At 38.5% G+C, this 23,543-nt stretch overlaps 1 protein-coding gene across 2 annotated transcripts in view; it reads right to left on the bottom strand.

Annotated features, from left to right (window-relative positions):
* The window catches only part of LEO1 (LEO1 homolog, Paf1/RNA polymerase II complex component), a 46,189-nt gene extending 37,280 nt beyond the window's left edge, over window positions 1-8,909 (bottom strand). For both annotated transcript variants that reach the window (XM_061182119.1, XM_061182121.1), the window contains exon 1: window positions 8,822-8,909. In XM_061182119.1, the coding sequence (XP_061038102.1) occupies window positions 8,822-8,879 (58 nt within the window). In that variant the 5' untranslated portion in view covers window positions 8,880-8,909. The remainder of the gene's footprint in view (window positions 1-8,821) is intronic.
* Window positions 8,910-23,543: the final 14,634 nt, after the last annotated feature.

The following is a 23,543-nucleotide window of genomic DNA, read 5'->3' as shown; positions in this document are numbered from 1 at the left end:
AACTGTATTACAGACACATAAATCAATGGAACAGAATAAAGAGCTCAGAAATAAACCCACACATATATGGTCAATTAATTTACAACAAAGGAACCAAGCCAAGAATACACAATGGGGTAAGGATAGTCTCTTCAATAAATGGTGTTGGGCGTTCCCCCTTTGCTTTCTTTTCTTCTCTGCCTCACCTCCCCAAGCCCCTGCTGGTGCTGGGCACCTCCTAAATAAACTGTCTACACTTTCCCAGTCTTGGAGTCAGCCTTTGAGGAAACCCCAATCAGGGCCAGCTGTCCACAAAGCTCACATCCTGCCCTCGGGGACACACTCAGGCAGCAGTCACTTGCTGTGCCTTCAAATCACTCTCCTCTGATTATTTATTCGATAGTTATTAAGTGAAGGTTGCAATTTCCTATGGATAAATGCTATGAATAAACACCGATTTCCTATGAATAAAAAAATAAATAAGTAAATAAATAAATAAATAAATAAATGGTGTTGGGAAAACTGGACAGCAACATGCAAAAGAATGAAACTGGACCACTATCTTACACCATATACAAAATTTAACTCTAAATGGATTAGACTTAAATTTTAGGCCTGAAACCATAAAACTCCTAGAAGAAAACAGGCAGTAAGCTCCTTGACATGGTCTTGGTTATCATTTTTTGGATTTGACACCAAAAGCAAAGGCAACTAAAGCAAAAATAAACAAGAGTGACACATCAAACTAAAAAGCTTCTACACAGCAAAGGAAGCCAACAACAAAATGAAAAGGCAACCTACTAAATGGGATAAAATATTTGCAAATCATATATCTGATAAAGGGTTAATATCCAAAATATATAAAGAACTCACACTATTCAATAGCAAACAAACAAACAACACAATTAAAAAATGGGCAGAAGAACTGAATAGACACTTTCCCAAAAAAGACAGATGGCCAACAGGTACATAAAAAGATGCTCAACATCACTAATCAGAGAAATGAAAATCAAAACCACATTTAGAATGGCTATTTTCAAAAAGACAAGAAGTAACAAGTGTTGGAGAGGATGTGGAGAAAAGGGAACACTTGTAATTGTTGGTGGGATTGTAAAGTGCTGCAGTCACTATGGAAAACATTATGGAAATGCTTCAGAAAAAGAACAGAACTACTATATGATCCAGCTATTCCACTTCTGGGTATTTATCCAAAGAACACAGAAATTCTAATTTGAAAAGATATATGCACATCTATGTTCACTGCAGCATTACTTACAATAGCCAAGATATGGAAACAACCTAAGTGTGCATCTAGAGACAAGTGGACAAAGAAAATGTGGTGTATATATACAATAAAATATTATTCATGCCACTGTAAATATGGCATATATATATAATGGAATATTTTTCAACCATAAAAAAGAAGGAAATCTTTGGAATTCCCTGGCGGTCCAGTGGTTAGGACTGGGCGTTTCCATGGCAGGGGGCCCGGGTTCGATCCCTGGTTGGGGAACTAAGATCCCGCAAGCCATGTGGCACAGCCAAAGAAAAAAGGAAGGAAATCTTGCTGTTTACAACAACATGGATGGATCTCGAGGGTATTATGCTAGGTAAAATAAGCAGACAGAGAAAGACAAATACTGTATGTATGATATCACTTATATGTGGGATCTAAAAAAACAAAAACACAAAGCTCATAGATACAGAGAATAAATTGGTGGTTGTTAGAGACTGACGGAAGGGGGAGAGGTGGGCAAAATGGGTGAAGGGAGTCAAAAGATACAAACTTCCAGTTATAAAATAAGTAAGTCATGGGGATGTAATATACAGCATGATGACTACAGTTAATAGACTGTATTGCATATTTGAAAGTTGCTAAGAGAGTAGATTTTAACAGTTCTCATCACAGTAAAATAAATTCTGTAACAAGGTATGGTGACAAATGTTAACTAGACTTACTGTGGTGACCATTTCACAATATATATAAATATCAAATCATTATGTTGTACACATGGAACTAATGTATGTCAATTATACCTTAATAAAAATAAAATAAGATGGTAAATTTTATGTTATGTAAATCTCACCTCAATAAAAACAAATTTAGAGTTTGTTGCCAGTGCCCTACAAGAAATGCTGAAGGGAGTCCTTCAGGCCAAAATGAAAGGACAATGGGCAGTAACTTGAATCCACAAGAAGAAATAAAGAACACCAGTAAAGGTAACTAAATAAGTGAGTATAAAGGTCAGTATTAATGTATTTCTAGTTAGTGACTCCTCTTTTTTCATAAGATTTAATTTAAAAGACAATCGTATAAAACAATAATTATAAATCTACATCACTGGGCAGTGTATAAAGATGTAATTTGTGACAACAATAAAAAGGTGAGAGGACGGAGCTATATAGAAAAAAAGTTTTTGTATACTATTGAAATTAAGTTGGTATTAATACAAACTAGATTGTTAGAAATTAATATTAATTGTAGTCACCAGAGAAACCATTAAGAAAGTTACTAAAACTAAAAATATACAGACAAAGAAACAAGAAGGGAATCACGACAGTACACTACAGAAAAAGCAGTCATAAAGGAAGACAGTAATAAGAAGAATTGAGGAACAAAAAAGACATGACATAGAAAACAAATATCAAAATGGCAGAAGTCCTTCCTTACTGGTAATTACTTTAAATGTATATAAATCAACTTCTCCAATGAAAAGGCAGAAATTCGCAGGATGAATTTTAAAAATGATCCATCCTGGGACTTCCCTGGTGGCCCCATGGTTAAGAATCCTCCTGCCAATGCAGGGGACACAGGTCCGAGCCCTGGTCCAGGAAGATCCCACATGCCGCGGAGCAACTAAGCCCGTGCACCACAACTACTGAGCCTGCGCTCTAGAGCCCACAAGCCACAGCTACTGAAGCCCGTGTGCCTAGAGCCCTGCTCTGCAACAAGAGAAGCCACCGCAATAAGAAGCCCACGCACCGCAACAAAGAACTGCCCCTGCTCCCTGCAACTAGAGAAAGCCCGCATGCACCAACAAAGACCCAACGTAGCCAAAAATAAATAAATAATTTTTTTAAAAAAAGATCCATCTATATGCTGTCTACAGGACAGTCTCTTTAGAACCAATACACAAATAGGTTGAAAGTGAAAAAAATGGAAAAAGATATACCATGTAAACAGTAACCAAAAAGCACAGTAGTTATACTAATATCAGACAAAGTAAGTCTTAAGATAAATTGTTACAAAAGACAAAAAAGGACATCACAAAATGATAAAAAGAGTCAATCCAACATGAAGATATAATAATTTAAAACATATATGCACCTGCATGTAAATCAATGAAGTTACAACACACCCTCACACCGTACACAAAAATAAACTCAAAATGGCTTAAAGACTTAAATATAAGACATGACACCATAAAACTCCTAGAAGAGAACACAGGCAAAAAATTCTGACATAAATCGTACCAATGTTTTCTTAGGTCAGTCTACCAAGGCAATAGAAATAAAAGCAAAAATAAACAAATGGGACCTAATCAAACTTACAAGCTTTTGTACAGCAAAGGAAACCATAAGCAAAATGAAAAGACAACATACAGACTGGGAGAAAATATTTGCAAATGATGTGACCAACAAGGGCTTAATTTCCAAAATATACCAATAGCTCATACAACTTAATAACAAAAAAACAAACAACCCAATCAAAAAATTGGCAGAAGGGGCTTCCCTGGTGGCGCAGTGGTTGAGAATCTGCCCGCTAATGCAGGGGACACGGGTTCGAGCCCTGGTCTGGGAAGATCCCACATGCCGCGGAGCAACTAGGCCCGTGAGCCACAACTACTGAGCCTGCGCGTCTGGAGCCTGTGCTCCACGACAAGAGAGGCCGCGATAGTGAAGAGGCCCACGCACCGTGATGAAGAGGGGCCCCCGCTTGCCGCAACTAGAGAAAGCCCTCACACAGAAACGAAGACTCAACACAGCCAAAAACAAATATAAAAATAAATAAATAAATAAAAATATTAAATATCCTGTGTCAAAAAAAAAAAAATGGGCAGAAGATCTAAACAGACATTTCTCCAAAGGTGACATACAGATGGCCAACAGGAACATGAAAAGATGCTCAACATGGCTAATTATTAGAGAAATGCAAATCAAAACTACAATGAGGTACCACATCACACCAGTCAGAATGGCCATCATTAAAAAAGTCTACAGATAACAAACGCTGGAGAGGGTGTGGAGAAAGGGAACCTTCCCACACTGTTGGTGTGAAAGTAAATTGGTGCAGCCCCTATGGAGAACAGTATGGAGGTTCCTCAAAAAACTAAAAATAGAGTTGCCATATGATCCAGCAATGCTACTCCTGGGCAAATAGCCGGACAAAACTATAATTCAAAAAGATACATGCACTCCTATGTTCACAGCAGCACTGTTCACAATAGCCAAGACATGGAAACAACCTAAATGTCCATAGATAGATGAATGGATAAAGACGATGTGAGAGACATATATATATATATGATATATATATAAATATCATATATATGTATACACACACACATATACACACAATGGAATATAAAAAAAGAATGAAATAATGCCATTTGCAACTACATGGATGGACCTAGAGATAATCCTACTAAGTGAAGCAAGTCAGAAAGAGAAAGGCAAATACCATAGCATATCACTTATGTGTGGAATCTAAAATATGACACAAATGAACTTATCTATGAAACAGAAAAAGACTCACAGTCATAGAGAACAGACCTGTGGTTGCGAAGGGGGAGTGGGGGTGGGAGAGGGTTGGATTGGGAGTTTGGGACTAGCAGATGCAAACTATTACATACACTGAGCTGGCCACAAAGTTCATTCAGTTTTAAGTAAAAATAAAACACACATTTTTCATTTTCACCAAGAACTTTATTAAATGTATTCATTAACCAAACGAACTTTTTGGCCAACCCAACAGAATGAATAAACAACAAGGTCCTATTGCATAGCACAGGGAACTATATTCAATATCTTGTAATAAATCAGAATGGAAAAGAATATGAAAAAATTATGTAATATATATGTATATGTATATATGTATAATATATAAGTATAACTGAATCACTGTGCTGTACACCAGAAACTAACACAACATAGTAAATCAACTACACATCAATAAAAACTATATATATATATATGCACCAAAAGAAAAAAAAAACAAACCAACAGAATTGAAGGAAGAAATAGACAGTTCAACGATAACAATTGGAAACTTCAAATACCCCACTTTCAATAATGGTCAGAACAAACAGAAGATCAGTAAGGAAACAGAGGACTTGAACAATGCTATAAAACAACCAGACATAATAGACATCAATAGAACTCTCCACTCAACAGAATATACATTCTTCCCAACTGCACATGCAACATTCTCCAAGACAGACCATAATTTTAGGACACAAAACAAGTCTCAACAAATTTGAAAAGACTAAAATAATACAAAGTATGTTCTCTGACCACAACAGAATGAAACTGAAATCCATCACAGAAAAAAATCTGGAAAATTCACAAATATGTGGAAATTAAACAATGCACTCAAACAATCAAGGGTGCAAAGAAGAAATCACAAGGAAAATTAGAAAATATTTTGATATGAATGAAAGTGATAACAAAGCCTACCAATACTTAAGGGATGCAGGGAAAGCAGTGCTAAAAAGGAAATTTGTAGCTGTAAACACATACATTAAAAAACAAAACAAAACTCAAACTGATAATGTAACCTTTCACTTTAAGGAAATAGAAAAAGAAAACTATACCCAAAGCAAGCAGAAGGAAAAAAAATAATAAAGATTAGAGCAGAGATAAATAAAATAAAGAACAGAAAAAAATAATAGAGTCAATGAAACCAAAAGTTCATTCTTTAAAAACTTAAGATTGACACACCTTTAGCTAGGCTGACCAAGGGAAAAAAAAACCCTCAAATTACTAAAATCAGGAATGGAAGTGGGGATTTTACTACTAATTTTTCAGAAAATAAGACTAAAAGAGAACACTATAAACAACTGTATACCAACAAGTTAGATAATTTAGATGAAATGGATTAATTCCTAGAAATACACAATCTACCAAAACTGACTCAAGATGAAACAAAATCTGAAGAGACCTATAACAAGTAGAGTTTGAATCAGTAGTCAAAAAGTTTCCAACAAAGAAAAGCCAGGACAAGATGGCTTCACTGGTGAATCCTATCAAACATTTAGAGAAGAATTAATCCCTATCCTTCTCAAACTCTTCCAAAAACTTGAGCAAAGGGAACACTTCCTAACACATTCTAAGCCAGCATTACCCTAATACCAAACCCAGACGAAAAATCACAAAAAAGGAAAACCACAGACCAATATCCCTCATAAATATGTATGCAAAAATACTATCAAAATACTAGCAAACCAAATCCAACAACATATAAAAGGATATACACCATGACCAAGTGGAATTTACCCTAGGAATACAAGACTGATTCAACATCTAAAAATCAAAATGAAACACAATATTAATAAAGGAAAAAATTTTGATCATTGTAATTGATGCAGAAGAGACATTTGACAAAATTCAACACCCTTTCATGATAAAACTACTCAACAAACTAGGAATTGAAGGTAATTACCTCAATGTAATAAAGGGCATCTACAAAAAACCCACAGCTAACATCATATGTAGTGGTAAAGAAATGGATGCTTTTCCCCAAAGATTAGGAAAAAGACAAAGACGTCCATTCTCACCCTTCTATTCAACATTATACAGAAAGTTCTAGCTGGGGTAATTAATCAAGAAAAAGAAATAAAAGGCATCCAAATTGTAAAGGAAGAAGTAAAACCATCTCTACTCACAGATGACATGATCTTATATGTAGAAAATCCTAAAGAATACACACACACCCCAAACAACTATTAGAGCTAATATATTCCACAAGGTTGCAGGACACAAAATTAGCAAACAAAAATCAGCTGTATTTCTACACACTAGCAATGAACAATCCAAAAATGAAATTAAGAAAACAATTCCACTTGCAACAGTATCCAAGATGAAATACTTAGGAATAAATTTAACCTAGGAAGTGCAGGATTTATACAATAAAAACTACAAAAAACATTGCTGAAAGAAATTAAAGAAGACCTGGCACATTTATACATGAAAGAAACACACTGGGCCTAGGTAGGAATTCTACCCACTGTTATACCAAGAAATCTGTCAAGTGTAGTTATTTTCTACGTCTGTCTTAGCCCAGAGAAATAATGAAATATGATGATATAACAGGAGATACCTTGCCACATCCATCCTACGTTCAGGACCAACAGTAACCTTCAAGGACAGATTTGGAAGTAAATCCTAGAGAGTTCTATAATCTAATGGTAAGAGGGAAGAATGCAGCAGTAGACTTACAAGAAGGTAAAACATGAAGCCCAGAGAAGCAGCCATCTCCGTACATCACTTCCCCATACCCTGAGTTTGCAATGGGAAAGCACTGCAGGGTACATCTACTATTGCTTCTACCCATCCAATTATTTATCAAGTATGCATTAAGCACTGACGTAAGCTGAGGGAGGGCGGCGGGGGGGACGATCTTTTCATCATTATATCCCCTACATCTAGCAAAGTAGCTGAAACATGACAGGGGATCTATAAATGCTGAATGAACAACTTCATGGAAGTGAGTCACGGGAGGGTGCACATGGTTCTGTGCCTTGAAGGGTGAACGGGATACGGACAAGTACAGATGAAGGGGAAATGAAAACATCAGCAAAGTAAGTGGAACAAGAATTAGTATACTGGGCTCTATAGTTCCAGACATCCTGACTAGAACATTCTGGATGTCCATCCTGGTAGAGCCCTCACACTAGACTTCCACCTGGTGCTCTCTTAACTATACTCTAAAAAGTATGAATAAACTGAAGCTGGAGAAAGAAAAAAACAACCACGATAATGCACTGTGCTAAGGAAAAAAGTAGATACTACATTACTTTGAGCCTGGGGACTTGCAAGAATTCTGAACTTGGTCTTGGGCCCCTTCTCACTTCAAATATCTCCTATTCATATTTCAAACTCAAATACCCAGTCTTTGTGCCAGAAAGACTTCCTTGCACCATAAACATACACTCACTAATTCATTTCATCATCAAATCCTTCATCCCTTCTCTCCAAACACAGACCTCCTATGCTCCCCAATCTAATACCACCGACTCAAGAAATTCTAGAGTTTCTGCACAGGCTCTCGGAGGACACATTATCTTATGCGTGTAACGCCTATATGCAGCCCTACCTCGGTATCCTTCCCAATCTCCTCACCCAGACATCTCAAACTCCCCAACACGCCACGCTCTGGTTTCATTCAAGAGGGCATTCTGAGCCCCTCTGCAAATTCGCCCAGCCCATCCCCATGTTCCCGAACACCTAATTTCCATTCATTCACAAGAGCCCTTACTCTGCGCTGGCCTGTGCAAGGCAGGACAGAGCAGGACTCCAAGGTTCCTCCTCCGGCTGCGCTGGCTCGCCCGGCCTCCACCCCTGCCCCGCGCCCCCTTCGCTCCACACGCTCCCAGGCACGGCTTGTTCCATGGACACCAAGAACCTCGAGGTACACACTCTGCGTCTGTCACTTCATTCCCGCCCTCGGTGGGGGGAGGCTGGCACCGCCGGGAGTGCAGGGGGAGCTGAAGCAGGAGTGGAGGAAGAGCCACCACTCGCCCGCGGCGCCGGAGCGCTCGCAGACCCGGAACCGGACCGCTGTCGAGCTCCCGCCGCAAAAGCCCCGCCACGCTCGCCTCCCCCCAAGCCCAGCCTACCCCACCTTTACGCTCAGCATCGCTGTCGGCGTCGCTCCCGAAAAGGTCCTCCATATCCGCCATTGCCGCGCACGTCAGCTGTCTTCACCGGGGGCGGCTCCGCGACTGTCTTTACGGCACGGAACCAACCAAACGCGACAGTGTCGCAAAGATTCGCTAAAAGTCGGCTTTTCAGCTACATAGTATCGCGTGCGCAGTGAACCTGCACTTGTCGGCTCTCTTACGTCAGCAATCCTGCCCTTTCGTCAATATCTGTTCTTATTAGCGAGGATTCTCATCGGGGTACACCCGGTCTGGGTGTCGGTGGAGCGGGCCGCACTTGGGGGCTCCCCAGAAGGGCCTGGGACCGTGTTAAACCTGCCAGGAGTCAGGCCTGAAGTCCTTTGTTTCGTATTGATCAGGGGTTCTCAAATTGTTGCAAACTCCAAAGTGCTTTTGTTTCTGTGGGTTATATCTATTGCTATTTACTGTAATAGTAATTAAGGCAGAAATTTTAAAAACTCGTTTAAAAATAATAAACAGGTTAACATAAATAGCATTTAAAAATTTTAACCGACTGTATTTTTTCTAAAACAAAACCAAAAAAAATTGAAGAGTGGAATTGTTTTAGTTTTCAAAATATCTTTAGTGCCTGTCTCGAATGAAAACAGCTGAATTCTCATACCTGCTTCTACATTCAATCCTTTGAGAAAGGTTTTGGTTGAAGCTTATGAAGAAAATCAGACCTAACACACGTATGCATGTGATCGGGAAAGGGAGGGCCTCTCGTACACCCAAAAGGGTCTTCTTCGGTCCACTCTTTAACAACCGCAGCTTTAGAGCAGTGTATCTCAAACATCAAAATTGTCCCATCCTAACTCGGTATACACTTTTATGTATAAAACTGAAATAAATAATTCACAAAACAATACTGATTACTAAGATGCCGTCTGAGATTTCCTATTCTCTTTTATTCTATTTCAGCTTGTTTTTAATGCTGACAGGTGGTGCATCCACTAAATTAATTTCGTGATTTACTAATGGATTGCAGCTTGCAGCTAGAGAAACACTATTCAGAGGGTTCCATTGGCTTGTTTATTTTTTCGGGAAAAAGTTTAATTTTGCTAGGAAATGTGGCTATATTTGTACCTTATAAAATCTGACAGTAATACAATTTTCATAATAGGTCAGTGCTAGATAAACCCTCTTGCTTTACAGAAGCTCAAAGAAATGAAGTGACTTGCACATGTTAAACAACTAGGTCGTTTTTAGGAAGCTTAAATTTTTAGTTGTCAAAAATGTACATCCTGGGGCTTCCCTGGTGGCGCAGTGGTTAAGAATCCGCCTGCCAATGCAGGGGACACGGGTTCGAGCCCTGGTCCAGGAAGATCCCACATGCCGCGGAGCAACTAAGCCCGCGCGCCACAACTACTGAGCCTGCACTCTAGAGCCTGTGACCCACAACGACTGAGCCCGCATGCCACAACTACTGAAGCCTGTGCACCTAGAGCCCGTGCTCCACAACAAGAGAAGCCACTGCAGTGAGAAGCCCGCACACCACAACGAAGAGTAGCCCCCGCTCACCTCAACTAGAGAAAGCCCGCGCAGCAACAAAGACCCAACGCAGCCAAAAATAAATAAATAAAATAAATTAAAAAAATTTTAAAAATGTACATCCTGTGTTAAGATCTTACCTGATTAGCCCAACATGAGGGTTTGTTTGTTTGTTTTCAATATGAGGGTTTTGATCTTGGACAAGCAACAGTAGATTTTTAGTTTGGAGGTTATGAGATATATTTTTGTTGAAAATAAGAGTGACTGACAGGGTTCAAATGGATAAGAAGTGGGACTGAGTATGTTATCCTAGAGCTATTGTGTATAAAGTGGATGATGTAAGAGTAGGTAGATGGGATCATGTTAAAACTTTCTGGAATACTGGAAAAACAAGTATTCTATTTGATTTTGATTCAGTTTCATTTTCATTTGGAATGCTATCCTTGAAAAGTGCATTGAGGACTTCCCTGGTGGCACAGTGGTTAAGAATCCGCCTGCCAATGCAGGGGACACGGGTTCGATCCCTGGTCCGGGAAGATCCCACATGCACGGAGCAGCTAAGCCTGCACCACAACTACAGAGCCTGTGCTCTAGAGCCTGCGAGCCATAACTACTGAGCCCACACGCCTAGAGCCTGTGCTCCGCAACAAGAGAAGCCACCACAATGAGAAGCCCGCGCACTGCAACGAAGAGTAGCCCCCGCTCACCGCAACTAGAGAAAGCCTGCGCGCAGCAGCAAAGACCCAACACAGCCAAAAAAAAAAAAAAAATTGCATTGATTAAATCTTAACAAACTGAATTACAGTGAGGCCTGCTGAATCACCCTAACCATATTCTTGACTAGCAGAATTAATGTGTTTAACCCATATGAATAGTGCAAAACAAATAACTTCTGGTTCTTTGCTTGTGTTTTTGCTATATTTTGTGCTGATCGTTGCTCTTCACGTTGTCTTTCTTCAGACAGGATATAATACATTCAATTAGATTTCAACTAAATCAATCACAATCATTTTCTGGTACTGCTTGCTTGAGGTTACACCCAGATCACTATCATTGATGTTTAGAGTGTTAAAATCACCTTTTCATTTACTACCAGAGATGGAGAAGTTTATCCTATTGGGTTTGTGTTTTACTAATTTAACTTTGGGTATTAAGATAATCTCTTGCTTTGCTCTCAGGGATGGAGAATTTCATGTGTTAGGTGTGTAACTGGATAAAACATCTCCAGGGTAGCTTTATTATTTTTCCCAGTTTTTGAGAGTTTGTTTTTTTCCCATGTTCTGCCTTCATAAGATCCTCAAAATAGTGATCAATACCCCCTAGTCAAAGAACAAAGATTCAACTAGGTTGATTAACACAATAGAATATAACACGACACAATTAGTGTACAAACACTTTTATAAGGTAACTAAATATCTTTAAAATTTCTGAAATCTATGCTTACACCAAGTTTTAAAACAGGAATATGTGTTTTAAAAATTTGTATAACATCTTAAAGACTAAGAGGAAAAACAACAGCTTGATTAAACAATACATTAACTGCAAATTCACTCCATTTATGGTAAACTGCTACTCCATGGGAGGATAATGTGGCTTATTTCTGAGTACTTTGTGGAAGGAGCTAGCTTTTAGAAGGGGCACATTGATCTGAACTAAAGAGAAGGAGAAGTCCCGAGGTCTTTCTCTACAGCAGTAAGTGAACAACGGGGCAGCTCATTTCTTGGAAGACACAGAGCATTCACGTATCATCTGCCTTAACTGAGTCCCTGCAATGGGTGCTATAGGGATATAAAAATAATAGCAAACATGATTTTTTTCATATATACAGAAGAGCCTGAGGGAAATGAAACAAATCTCTAAAACATCTGAAGAATTAAAGTTTTAGAAATAAATTATAAACTATATTCACGTGCTGAAGAATGGGAAACAGAAAATGATTAATATCCCTGAAAGTCAGTCAGGAAAAGTTTCTTAGTACCATGGTCTGAATGTTTGTGTCCCCCAAAGTTCATGTTGAAATCCTAATGCTCAAGTGATGGTATTAGGAGGTGGGGCCTTTAGGAGGTGATTAGGTAATTTAAAAAGGATTAGTAGTCTTATTTTTAAAAGACCCCACAGAACTCTTCAGCCCTTTCTACCATGTGAGGACACAGTGAGAAGTCTCTGGCTATGAACCAGGAAGAGGGCTCTCACCAGAATGCAATCATGTTGGCTATTTGATCTTGGACCTCTCAGCCTCCAGAACTGTTAGAAATAAATTTCTGTTATTTATAAGCTACCCAGTCTTGGTATTTTGTTATTAATAGTGAGAATAGACTAAGACAGACAGAATGATTCAAGCTAGAATAATGAAGTAATGGGAGGAAACCCAGTTATCGGGACATAAAATTGAGCGGAACTTAAAATTCAACCAAGCAAGACTTCAGTTAGTTTATCAAATCTATTCCTTGATTCACATGAAGTTCCAGAACACTGGGGATAAAGAGATTATTCTAAACACTTGTAGAGAGAAAAATCAGCTGACATATAAAGGATCTGGAATTAAAATGACATTCCACAATTCTGAAAGTTATAAAACAATGGAGAATTGCTTATGAAATCCTGAAGGAAAATAATCCATTCTAGAATTTTATTCTCCCCAAGCTATCATTTAGTACTAGGGAAGAATAATGAGATTCAGTGGAAGCCAGCCTGTATGTAAGCAGTCCAACAGTCCTGAGGCTGCCATGCTGTGAAGAAGCCCAACTAGCCCATGCAGACAAACTACATAGAGATGTATGACCAGCCCTCAGCTTCTGTAGACCTCCTGCAGTTCCAGCTCCAGTCTGCAGGCCACCAGTGCCCAGCTGAGCCTTTCCTGCATTCCTATCTCACAGAAACCAGGAGATAATAAATAAGTGTTGTGGAAGAGTGCCACTAAGTTTTGAGGTCGTTTGTTACACAGCAATAGCAATTGGAAGAGTTATTCAAAAATTGTACAATTGATGAATGTGGTCCACCAAAAAAGAAGGACTAAACCAAGGAATAGAAAAGGTTTAGAGGCAGGAAACCCAAGATTGGCCACAGGCAAAAGGAATTACCGAGATGATAGTTAGGCCTGCAGGCCTAGAGGGATGCTGGTCCAGATTGGAACAAGAGGACAGAAGTCTCCGTGAGAGAACAGACTGAGATGGAAACAAAACTAATAGAATACCTGATACATTCACTCATCCGATAAGGATTTAAGTGCCTTTTCTGTGCCAGAAGCTATTCTAGGCACTGGAAATACAACAGAGAACAAAATAGACCAAGTGTCTGTTCTCAGAAGCTTGCATTTTGGTGGAAGATGAGACAAGAAAAGACAGAAATATACATCTCACAATACAATTTCAGCTGTGTTTCAAAATGATAGCACGGCCTTTTGCCAATCTTTTTCTTCTCACTATCATTAATTTAACTCACTTTTATAAGATTCAAGTGTCAACTCCAAAGCACTAGTGAATAACTGTTCCCTATGCAAACGAGAGTTTGGACAGGCAAATATGAGCTTGGAAAATGTCCCAGTATACTTCCTATGAAAATTGGCACTTGTGTTGAGAAAAAAGAACAAGAAAGATAATGAGTCAGTAACTATTTCTTAGGACTGAAGCTAAGGTTGTCCTTTTGAAACCTTTTCTCTTGAATCTAGGGTTAGGTTTAGGCACTGGCTTCCTTGAATAGGTAGGATTTAGGTTCCTCCCGGAAGTTTAAGGGTTACCAGGAAGCCGTGTCCTTAAAAGACCTAAGCCGCAGACCAGATGAGATCGGTGCACTCGGCGCACTAGAAAAGCCGGAACATCAGCTACTGGGGGAAGGAATTAGAAGGAACAAAGAAAGGAGAACACAGAAGTGGGGGAGGGGGCGTTGTGGGTGTGGATGTTAGTACAGGCCGCTGAATAAGTAAAGTGATCTGCAGCAAGGATACCAAAGAAACTGAAAATGAGAAGGATGAGGAAGGAGAGAAAAGAAGGAAAAATATATTAATGAGACAAAGGGAAAGGAGGAATCATCTACAAGAGAAGAGCAGGAAAAAAAACATTTTTTAAAAAAGAACATAATAAAATAGTACTAAAAGCGGGAGGGGGGGGAATATTGAAACAAAAATGAGAAAACATTCCAACAATATAACCAAAGAAACAGAGAAAAAAGGAGATTTACAGGCTCCCGTGCCAACCAATATTTTTACAAATCAGAAGGAAACACTAAAACAGATTCGGCAAACACAATACACAAAAGATAATTGAACATTTCACTTTACAGTAAAACTGCTCATTACATCTCTTCACTAGATTTCCTTACTCAACTGATTGTTTTAGCATCATGTGAAAACACAACATAAATACAGGGATATCATCTCACCATAGGGTGGGAACCCTACATGCAGGCAGTTTCTGACCCTCAGTTTATTTCATCTAATCCAGAGAAGGATTACCAAAAGGAGATAACACTGTATTTCATGCTTGCAATTGCAAAAGAGCATTACGGTGTTAAACCCCTTAACAGTAATATGGCAAAAGGCCACAAGGTGGTGATGGTATACCCTGAAGAGACCTCCTTCTGCAAAATGAGACACACACACCCACATATACCCTCACCAATTTTTCCTTAACAAAAAATTGACTTGGGGTGTGAAGGAGAGATTTGAAAAAACACTAACTTTAGATAGGAATCAAAACACTTCTTATAAAAATATTTAGAAATATTTATCCATTTGTTTTCTCTTTTTTCCCAATTAAAAGAAAAAAGCAGTACTTTTAAGACTGGCAAACATTAAGGAAATATTTTTCAGCTATAGGCACTCTGATTTTTATGTATCTACTGATAAAGTGATACATTTAAATAAAGTAACTGTTACCTTCTGGGGAAATTTAGATTTTTTTCTTGGGTTTCATAATATGAAATTTCCCTAAAGAGTCCAGTGAAGATTTCATTTCTTTGACTGCAATTTATTTCCTTACTCATTAAGGAAATGACAGGTAGGGTTAATCCCATACCTTAAATGGGTGCGACTATGTAAGGTTAATAATGATTCATATAGGGACTTCCTTGGTGGCGCAGTGGTTGGGAATCTGCCTGCCAGTGCAGGGGACACGGGTTTGAGCCCTGGTCTGGGAAGATCCCACATGCCGCAGAGCAGCTAAGCCCATGCGCCACAACTACTGAGCCTGCACTCTAGAGATCCTGAGCCACAACTACTGAGCCCACGTGCCACAACTACTGAAGCCGGCGTGCCTAGAGCCTGTGCTCCGCAACAAGAGAAGCCACCACGATGAGAAGCCCACGCACCACAACAAAGAGTAGCGCCCGCCGCAGCTAGAGAAAGCCCACACGCAGTAACGAAGACCCAAAGCAGCCAAAAACAAATTAATTAATTTAAAAAAATGATTCATATATATGTATGGATACATTTAACTTTCCAACACGCAAACACACATGTATATGTTATACTTTTTATCTGCTACTTAACACAGAAACAAAATTTGGATGGGGGAATAGGGTAGAATCCTGGGCCTAAAATCCCAAAGAAGTAATTAAATGGAAAATAGCCTAAAGGTTATTTGAGAGCCATAAGACTTTATTTCCAAAAACAATATTAGTCATTAGAAAAAAGTTTTTTTCAGTTTAGCATCAAGTAAATTCTTTAAAAAAAAAAAACTTAAGTACTAAATACTGACCTGAAGCTAATAATATGTACAAAAATGTCATAAAAATATTCTTACCTTTGACTCTGTAGTTCTTCCATATCAAAAAATTTATCTTAGGAAAATAAGAGATTCACCTGAAGATTTTCAAGGGTGTTTGTTATAACATTGTTTATAGAAATGAGAAATACTATAAACACCATAGTAAGAAATTGATCAAATAAATTATCAGACATTTATAAACTGAAATACTATGCAATCATTTAAATTATGTTTTTCAGGGCATTGTCATACACCAGTGAAGGAAGTATAAAAATAAGAAACCGTTTAAAGGGACTTTGGTATCATCTATCTAAATTGTGGAATACTCTTTGATTCAACATCTCCTGCCTAGAAATTTATCCCAAGAAAATAATTTGACAAATATGCAGATATATATGGACAAAATATTCACTGAAACTTTGTTTATAATAGCCAGAAATTGGAACCAATCAAAACACCCATCAATGGAGAATTGTTCAAATAAATTATAATGCAGTCACAGAGTGAAGTGCTAAGTAGCAAGGATTAGGTAGATGAATGTGTTTTGAAGTAGAGGGGCATAATATATTGTTGGATTGCCAAAGCCAATGAGAAAATTGGATCTTTTCTACAGTATGGAGGTGCCTCAAAAAAAATTAAAATAAAACTACCATATGATCCAGCAATTCCACTTCTGGGTGTGTATATGAAGGAAATGAAATCACTATCTCAAAGAGATATCTGCACCCCCATATTCATTGCAACAGTATTTACAATAGCCAAGACATGGAAACAACCTAAGTGTTCATCAATGGATGAATGGATAAAGAAAATGTGGAAAAATGCACAATGGAATATTATTTAGCCATAAAAAAGAAGCAAATCCTGCTATAGACAACATGGATGAAACTTGAGGGCATTATGCAAGTGAGATAAGACAGACAGAGAAAGATAAGTACTGTGTGATCTTCCTTATATGTGGAATCTTAAAAAAACCTGAACTCATAGAAATAGAGAGTAGATTGATGGTTGCCAGGGTTGGGGGTGAGGGGACACAGCAAGGAGAGAGTGGGTGAGAATGGTCAAAAGTACAAAATTCCACTTGTAAGTCCTGAGTATGTAATGTACCCCATGGTGACCATAGTTAACAATACCATATTGTATATTTCAAAACTGCAAAGAGAGCAAATCTTAAGTGTGCTCACCATACACACACACACACACACACACAAATTGTAACTATTTGAGGTGATGGATGTGTTAACTAATATTATTGTGGTAGTCATTTTGCAATATACACATGTACCAAATTACTGCTTTATACAGTTTAAACTTACACGTTATACATCAATTATATATCAATAAAGCTGGGGGAAAAAAGAAAATTGGATGTTTTCTATGTTTATGTAAATAAATATTTAAATATACAGAAAATGTCTAGGAGGATATAGCATAGTGATGTTCTGGTAAAAGTTTAACAACCAGTTTTCCAGGGGGGGAAAAAAATCGTTGATAGGTGGTGTTTGCCAATCTCCATAGCGTAAGTACTCCTGCCGTGGCTGATTTCAAGCTCTTGATGTATGCACACAATTAGCTTAATGAGCCAGTGTGAGCAGACTCTATACCCCTCGGAGGTGAGATTATGAGAAGACTTTCATGTTCTACCTTACTTACTTCTGTGTTTGTCTGCATTTTTTACAACAAATTGCACCACTGTTGTAATCCACAAAAAAATGAATAAAAATGCCAACTTGACAAAACAAAGATTTTTAAAAGAATATTTAAAGACATGGGAGGATGCTTATGACACATTGCCAAGTAAAAATTGTATGTTTCAAAGAAGTATCTTGTATTATCTCAATTTCATTTATGTGCATTCCTTTGCACAGGAAAATGTCTGAAAGAAAATACGCTAAAATGTACATGGTGGTTATAGCTGAGTGATGGGGTTCTGGGTGATTTTATTCTTTGTTTTACTTTTCAATATTTTCCGTGTTTTCTACAAATGCTTTTATAATTATGTAATGCTTTCATAATCACAAAAGACATCATTATATATAAAATACATAACCTTGCTGTCACTGCTTAGAAAGCAATTTCTTCCCTTTGGGATTGCTATTACTACAATCAGAGCATGTGACTAACTTAAAACGTGGATAAATGGAATCTTTCATCTTTTTCCCTCTCTCAAAGCTAAAAGGAGCAGTTAGTTTTTATTTATGTGGCCCAAGATCTGGAAGTATATATATATATATTTCCTAACTCTTAATAGAAAAATTTCCCAATCTCTTACTTTGTCAGTTACTGCCATAGCCATCACCCTAATATTTTTGCCAACATTATTGTAACAGCCATTGGCTTCTCTCTCTCTCTCTCTCTCTCTCTCTCTCTCTGTTTCCATTTCTCCCCTAAGTCCAGTCCATATTGTAACTAGAACAGATTAGGGAGCTTCTACATGCATGTTGCCGAAAGATTAATCATCTTACAATATGATTTTCCTTTTCATTTTGCTCAAAAGTCTTTAATGGCAGGTGGCAAAAGAATATTTACAGCATGATCCCATTTTTGTAATAATTATATAAGCAAGATTACCATATGTACAGAAAAAAATCTGGAAGAATATATGTCAAGTTGATAGCAAAGCTTTTCTCCAGGAGTAGTGGAATTATAGGGATATGTTTACATTCTAATTTTTAGATCTCTGAAATGTTTTAAGAAAAGCCTAGATTACTTTCATACTGCAAAAAGAAATAACAGTGAGAATGCAATTCTTGATGAATTACCACTGCCCAGAGGATGAAATCTAAACTCCTCTCCTTTTGTCCAAATGTCGGCCTTCAAAATCCACCTATTCAATAAAACCCACCCAATTTACTCCATACCCCTCACAGGTTACTCACTTTTCTGAATTTCTACAGCACTTCCTGTCTTTGGTATTTATCTTTGCACTTTAGTGCACATTGGGTAATAACATTATGTAAACTGTTTCTTAATTAATTTACAGATACTTGAGGGTGGAGTTTATGTTTATTCTTTATGTCCCCCCAAAGTCTCTAAACAATGTTAGAGGCACAGTGGATGGTCCCTAAATGTTTATTGAATTGTTTTGAAACCCAACATCTAAGTAATTGAAAAGGGTATGAAAAGTTGTTTTCTTAGGGACACCCACAGGAAAAAAATCTGTCAGGAAGAAAAGAAAGAACAAAATGGGATATATACATACATATAGGCTAAAGAAGGGGAGCAGTAAAAAGAAAATATAGAAACATTTGAGATATAGGATACTGTACTAGTTTCCTGTAACTGCTGTAACAAATTACCACACAGCCTGATGGCTTAAAACAACAGAAATTTATTCTTTCACATTCCTGGAGGCCAGAAGTTCATCAGTTTCACTGGGTTGAATAAAGATGCCAGCAGGGCTGTGCTCCCTCCAGAGACAGTAGGACAACCTGTTTCTTGCCTCTTGCAGCTTCTAGTGGCTGCTGGCACCTCTTGGCTTGTGGCCACATCACTCCAGTCTCTGCCTCCATAGTCATATTGCCTTCTCTCCTATGTGTCACATCTCCTGTCATCCTATTCTAAGGATGCATGGAATTGCATTTAGGTCCCACTCAGATAATCCAGAATAATCTCCCCATTTTAAAATCCTCAATCACACCTGCAAAGTCTTGGAATTTTTTGGTTGTTTGTTTGTTTGCCATACAAGGTAATATCCACAGAGTCCGGGGATTAGGACATGGACATTTTTGGGGAGCCATAACTCAGCCTACCACAGATACCTGTCAGAAGGAGTTCTCTTACTAAGCAGGAAAGCTCTTCATGGTCCCCAACCCTTCTTTCTCTACTCAGTTCTTCCAATTTCAAGGCATGACATAGAAAGAGAAGCTTAAAATTCATTAAACTTCCAACTCGAAAAACTTGGTGCAATAGCTAGAAGGCCACTAGGGATAAATAGAGGTCTAAAAGCAGTAAGAACTTGCAGGAGAAGAACACTAAAAGTCCGTATTTTTGGCTTCTGAACACAACAAGCTTAGTAGTGACGGCCCAGTGAAGTGAAGCACTCTAAGACTAATTTGGTGAAATCATTCATTGTACGTCTACAGTATGCTATCATCACCTACAAAAGAAGGATACAAAAGACTTGGAAGACACCTCCAAGTCAAAGAGTTTACAATCTAATGATTGCCCTTGCAATAAACAGTTAAATGGAGAAAAAAATATGACAAAGCAGCCTAGATTTTTGATACTGCCCTACTTTGGAACAGATTATGAGAATCCAGGCTAAGACCAACACAAAAGAAGCAGGTCGGTCTCCTACTGTAGTTACATAATTCCTGTGAGGAGTGAGGAATTGGGGCCATCTCCCTGCAGGTGAAAATATGATTTTATTCACTATGCAAAGTAATGCATATGTTCTAGGACAATGTCAATATTTAATAATTTCAAAAGTCAAAATGGTGTACCATTTGGGCAGGATAAAAATATAGGCTTGCATAGGCAAATATGAGTTTGCTTTGAGATTAGATTGTACCTCTTGGTATACTAATACAACCTATTGCATCATGTTGGAAAAAAGATAAACACATTAACTTTCTTGTCCTTTGGATGGTAAAACTAAACATCATTCTCTTCTATGAGGGAAAAAATTTAGGTCTCATGCCAGAAAATACTACTAGGGAGTTTAATTGTTTTGAAGAGTATACTATATAAAAAGAAAAATTAATATAAAGTATAGAAACCTTGATTATGTTTCAATTCAACAAACATGTGTAGTCTCTACTATGTGCAAGGCCTCCAGGGAGAAAATAAATGAAAAAGAATGGTACCTGTACCTAAGGAACTAGTTTCCTGTCTCCCAGCAATGATAATATGTCAGAACAGGATCTATGTCATAAATACATACAAAGTTCTATTGGGGTCCAGAGTTGGGGATATTTACAAAGACTTTGGTAGGAGGTAGCATATGAAGTGTACTTTGCAGGATGTACGGCTTTGATCTTTGGAGAAGCAATGAGAGGACAGACCAGGCAGAAGCACCAGCATGAATAAAGGCTCACACGACGAACAGCTTGGGGCATATTTGAAGAATAGCGAATAATCCATTCTTATTGGGATCTGGAGATCCCTTTGAAGTATCTTCCTATGGGAAAAAGTCTAGCAGGAATTTAGAGGCAACTGAGGTTCTATTTAAACTGACCTAGCAAGATTAACAGTTTTGATAGGAAGAGAAAAAAAAAAAGAAACAGGGAAAAGAAATTGGAAGTATTAAAGCAAGATACCCTTTTTCTAAATATGCACACCCATATGTATATTATCCCGAAAACCCCACTGAAAAGAATGGTGAGCAACCTGTTGTGTATTGACCTGTGTGAGCCATCTTGTTCTGGTAGAGGAGATGGTGGCCATCACAGATAAGGAATGGGCCGAGCGGGCAGCTTTGGCTCTTTTGGCAAACATGAATTTAACAGACATGATGTCAGAAATAAACCTAGTCAAAAAAAAGAAAAAGAAAAAATGAAATAAATCTAGCCCCAAACCAAAATGGAAGTGAATATCAGAAAAATGATTCTATTAAAAATGAACTTTAGGGAATTCCCTGGTGGTCCAGTGGTTAGGACTCCATGCGTTCACTGCTGAGGGCGCGGTTCAATCTCCGGTCGGGGAACTAAGATCCCACAAGCCACGCGGCATGGCCAAAAAATAAATAAATAAAATAAAAATAAAACTTAAAAAAAATGAATTTCAGAGAATGAATTAATGGTCTGCCACTTCTTCCTCTACCTTCCCATTCTCTTCCCTCCCCTTTCTGTACAAATCAGTCCAAAAGCCAATTCATGGAGCCAAGCAAGGTTGGTGTCCTTGGTGGGGGTGTGGAACTGTGGTGGCTGAAAGGCATGAGGAGGGCATCTGGGTGAGAGGTCAGCCAGGTGCAGGTGTCAAAGCCCAAGACAGGTGAGAAGGGCGTCTGTGTGGAGGGCGGCCTGACTGGGATGAGGGGCGTGTTCCCCTCAAGGAGAGGGACCCTGGTGTGGTATCCCGAGCACAGTGGCAATGGAGTCCCTGCAGAGGGTTAGCCTGTGGCTGCCAGGTGCTGGAACCCAGTGAGGGTAAGATAGCTATCCACATGGGGAAGGGGGAAGGGAGAGGAAGAAAGGAGGCCTAGTGTGGGTGCAGAGATCAAGCTGGGTAAGGAGGCCATCCATTGAAGGAAGGCCATCTGGCACAGGGTGTCAAGAGTCAGACCAGGGTGAGGAAGGTGACTGTGCAGGGGATGGTCCAGCTTGGGGCACTGGAGCCCAAGCAAGATACAGAAGGTATCCGGGCAGAGCAGCAGCCCAGTACAGGGTGAGGAGGTGTCCACACAGGGGGAAGGGGTAATCACAGGAGATTATTTATGCATGGAAGGATTGATGAAATACAATAGTCATACTAAGGATAATGGGAGTTACATTTGTCACTGGTAGAGATGGTAGTTACATATACGAATAATGAAAAAACTAGAATGAACTAGTTGGTGTTGGATTGAAATTGGAGGTATCAGTGTGAACTCATGATTTTGAAGATATATAGATATAGAAATATAGATGTAAAATGTGTTTGTGTAAACATAAATGTAAATTTATATACATAAATACATATATACATATACATACATATATTTCATATATTCCCTAGATCTGTCTGCTGAAAGGGCCTAAGAACAGTGATACCTCAATAGCAATGAGCACATCTAACGCCAAGATCTTAGTTTCTGAATGCCTTTCTCTGCCAAAAGAAACCAGAGCTCCTTGGAGAAATGGCTGATTCCAGGGCTGGGGCAGGAAAAGTACAAAATAAGCTTGGACTATCTCATGCAGCAAGCAAGGAAGTGCAAACGAATGATGGAGTTATGTTAAAAGGATAAAGAAGCCAACTTGAAGGGGCTTCCACTGACCAAATGTGGAACAGTCTAAGTGTCAAAATAACGACAGTAATGGGTTATCGTCCACTGAATAAAATAGGAATTCCTTGGCTAATACAGATATAAGTTTTAAAAAGAATAACTAGGAAGTATGATGAAGAATGGGATATTTACATAGTCTCAAAGTACTTCCCCACAAAATACTTAATTACAAGGCAGATGCCACCTTAATCAAGTTAGCATCACCAGTGACACGACAGATTGAAGTCATGTGCCACCTAATAGGATACAGTGAGAACATGGCATCACTTCTCTAATCGTTCCACCAAAGATAACCTGTATTTAATCATCACAAAACCTCAGACAAACCCAGACTGAGGGACATTCTACAAAAATAAGTGGCCGTAATCTTAAAGAGTATCAAGGTCATGAAAGTAAAACAAAGACTAGGGAACCGTTCAAGATTGAAGACTGAAGAGACAGCTAAATACAACGTATAATTTCTGGGCAGAAGGACATTATTGGGACCATTGACAAAATTTGAATGGGGTATGAGGATTATACAGTAACATATCAATGTTAAATTCCTGATTTTGATATTGTACTGGG

The sequence above is a fragment of the Eubalaena glacialis genome, chromosome 2 (genome assembly GCF_028564815.1).
Source record: "Eubalaena glacialis isolate mEubGla1 chromosome 2, mEubGla1.1.hap2.+ XY, whole genome shotgun sequence".
NCBI lineage: Eukaryota > Metazoa > Chordata > Mammalia > Artiodactyla > Balaenidae > Eubalaena > Eubalaena glacialis.
Note: the sequence above shows the minus strand (reverse complement) of the source record. Positions and strands in the feature narration are given on the sequence as shown.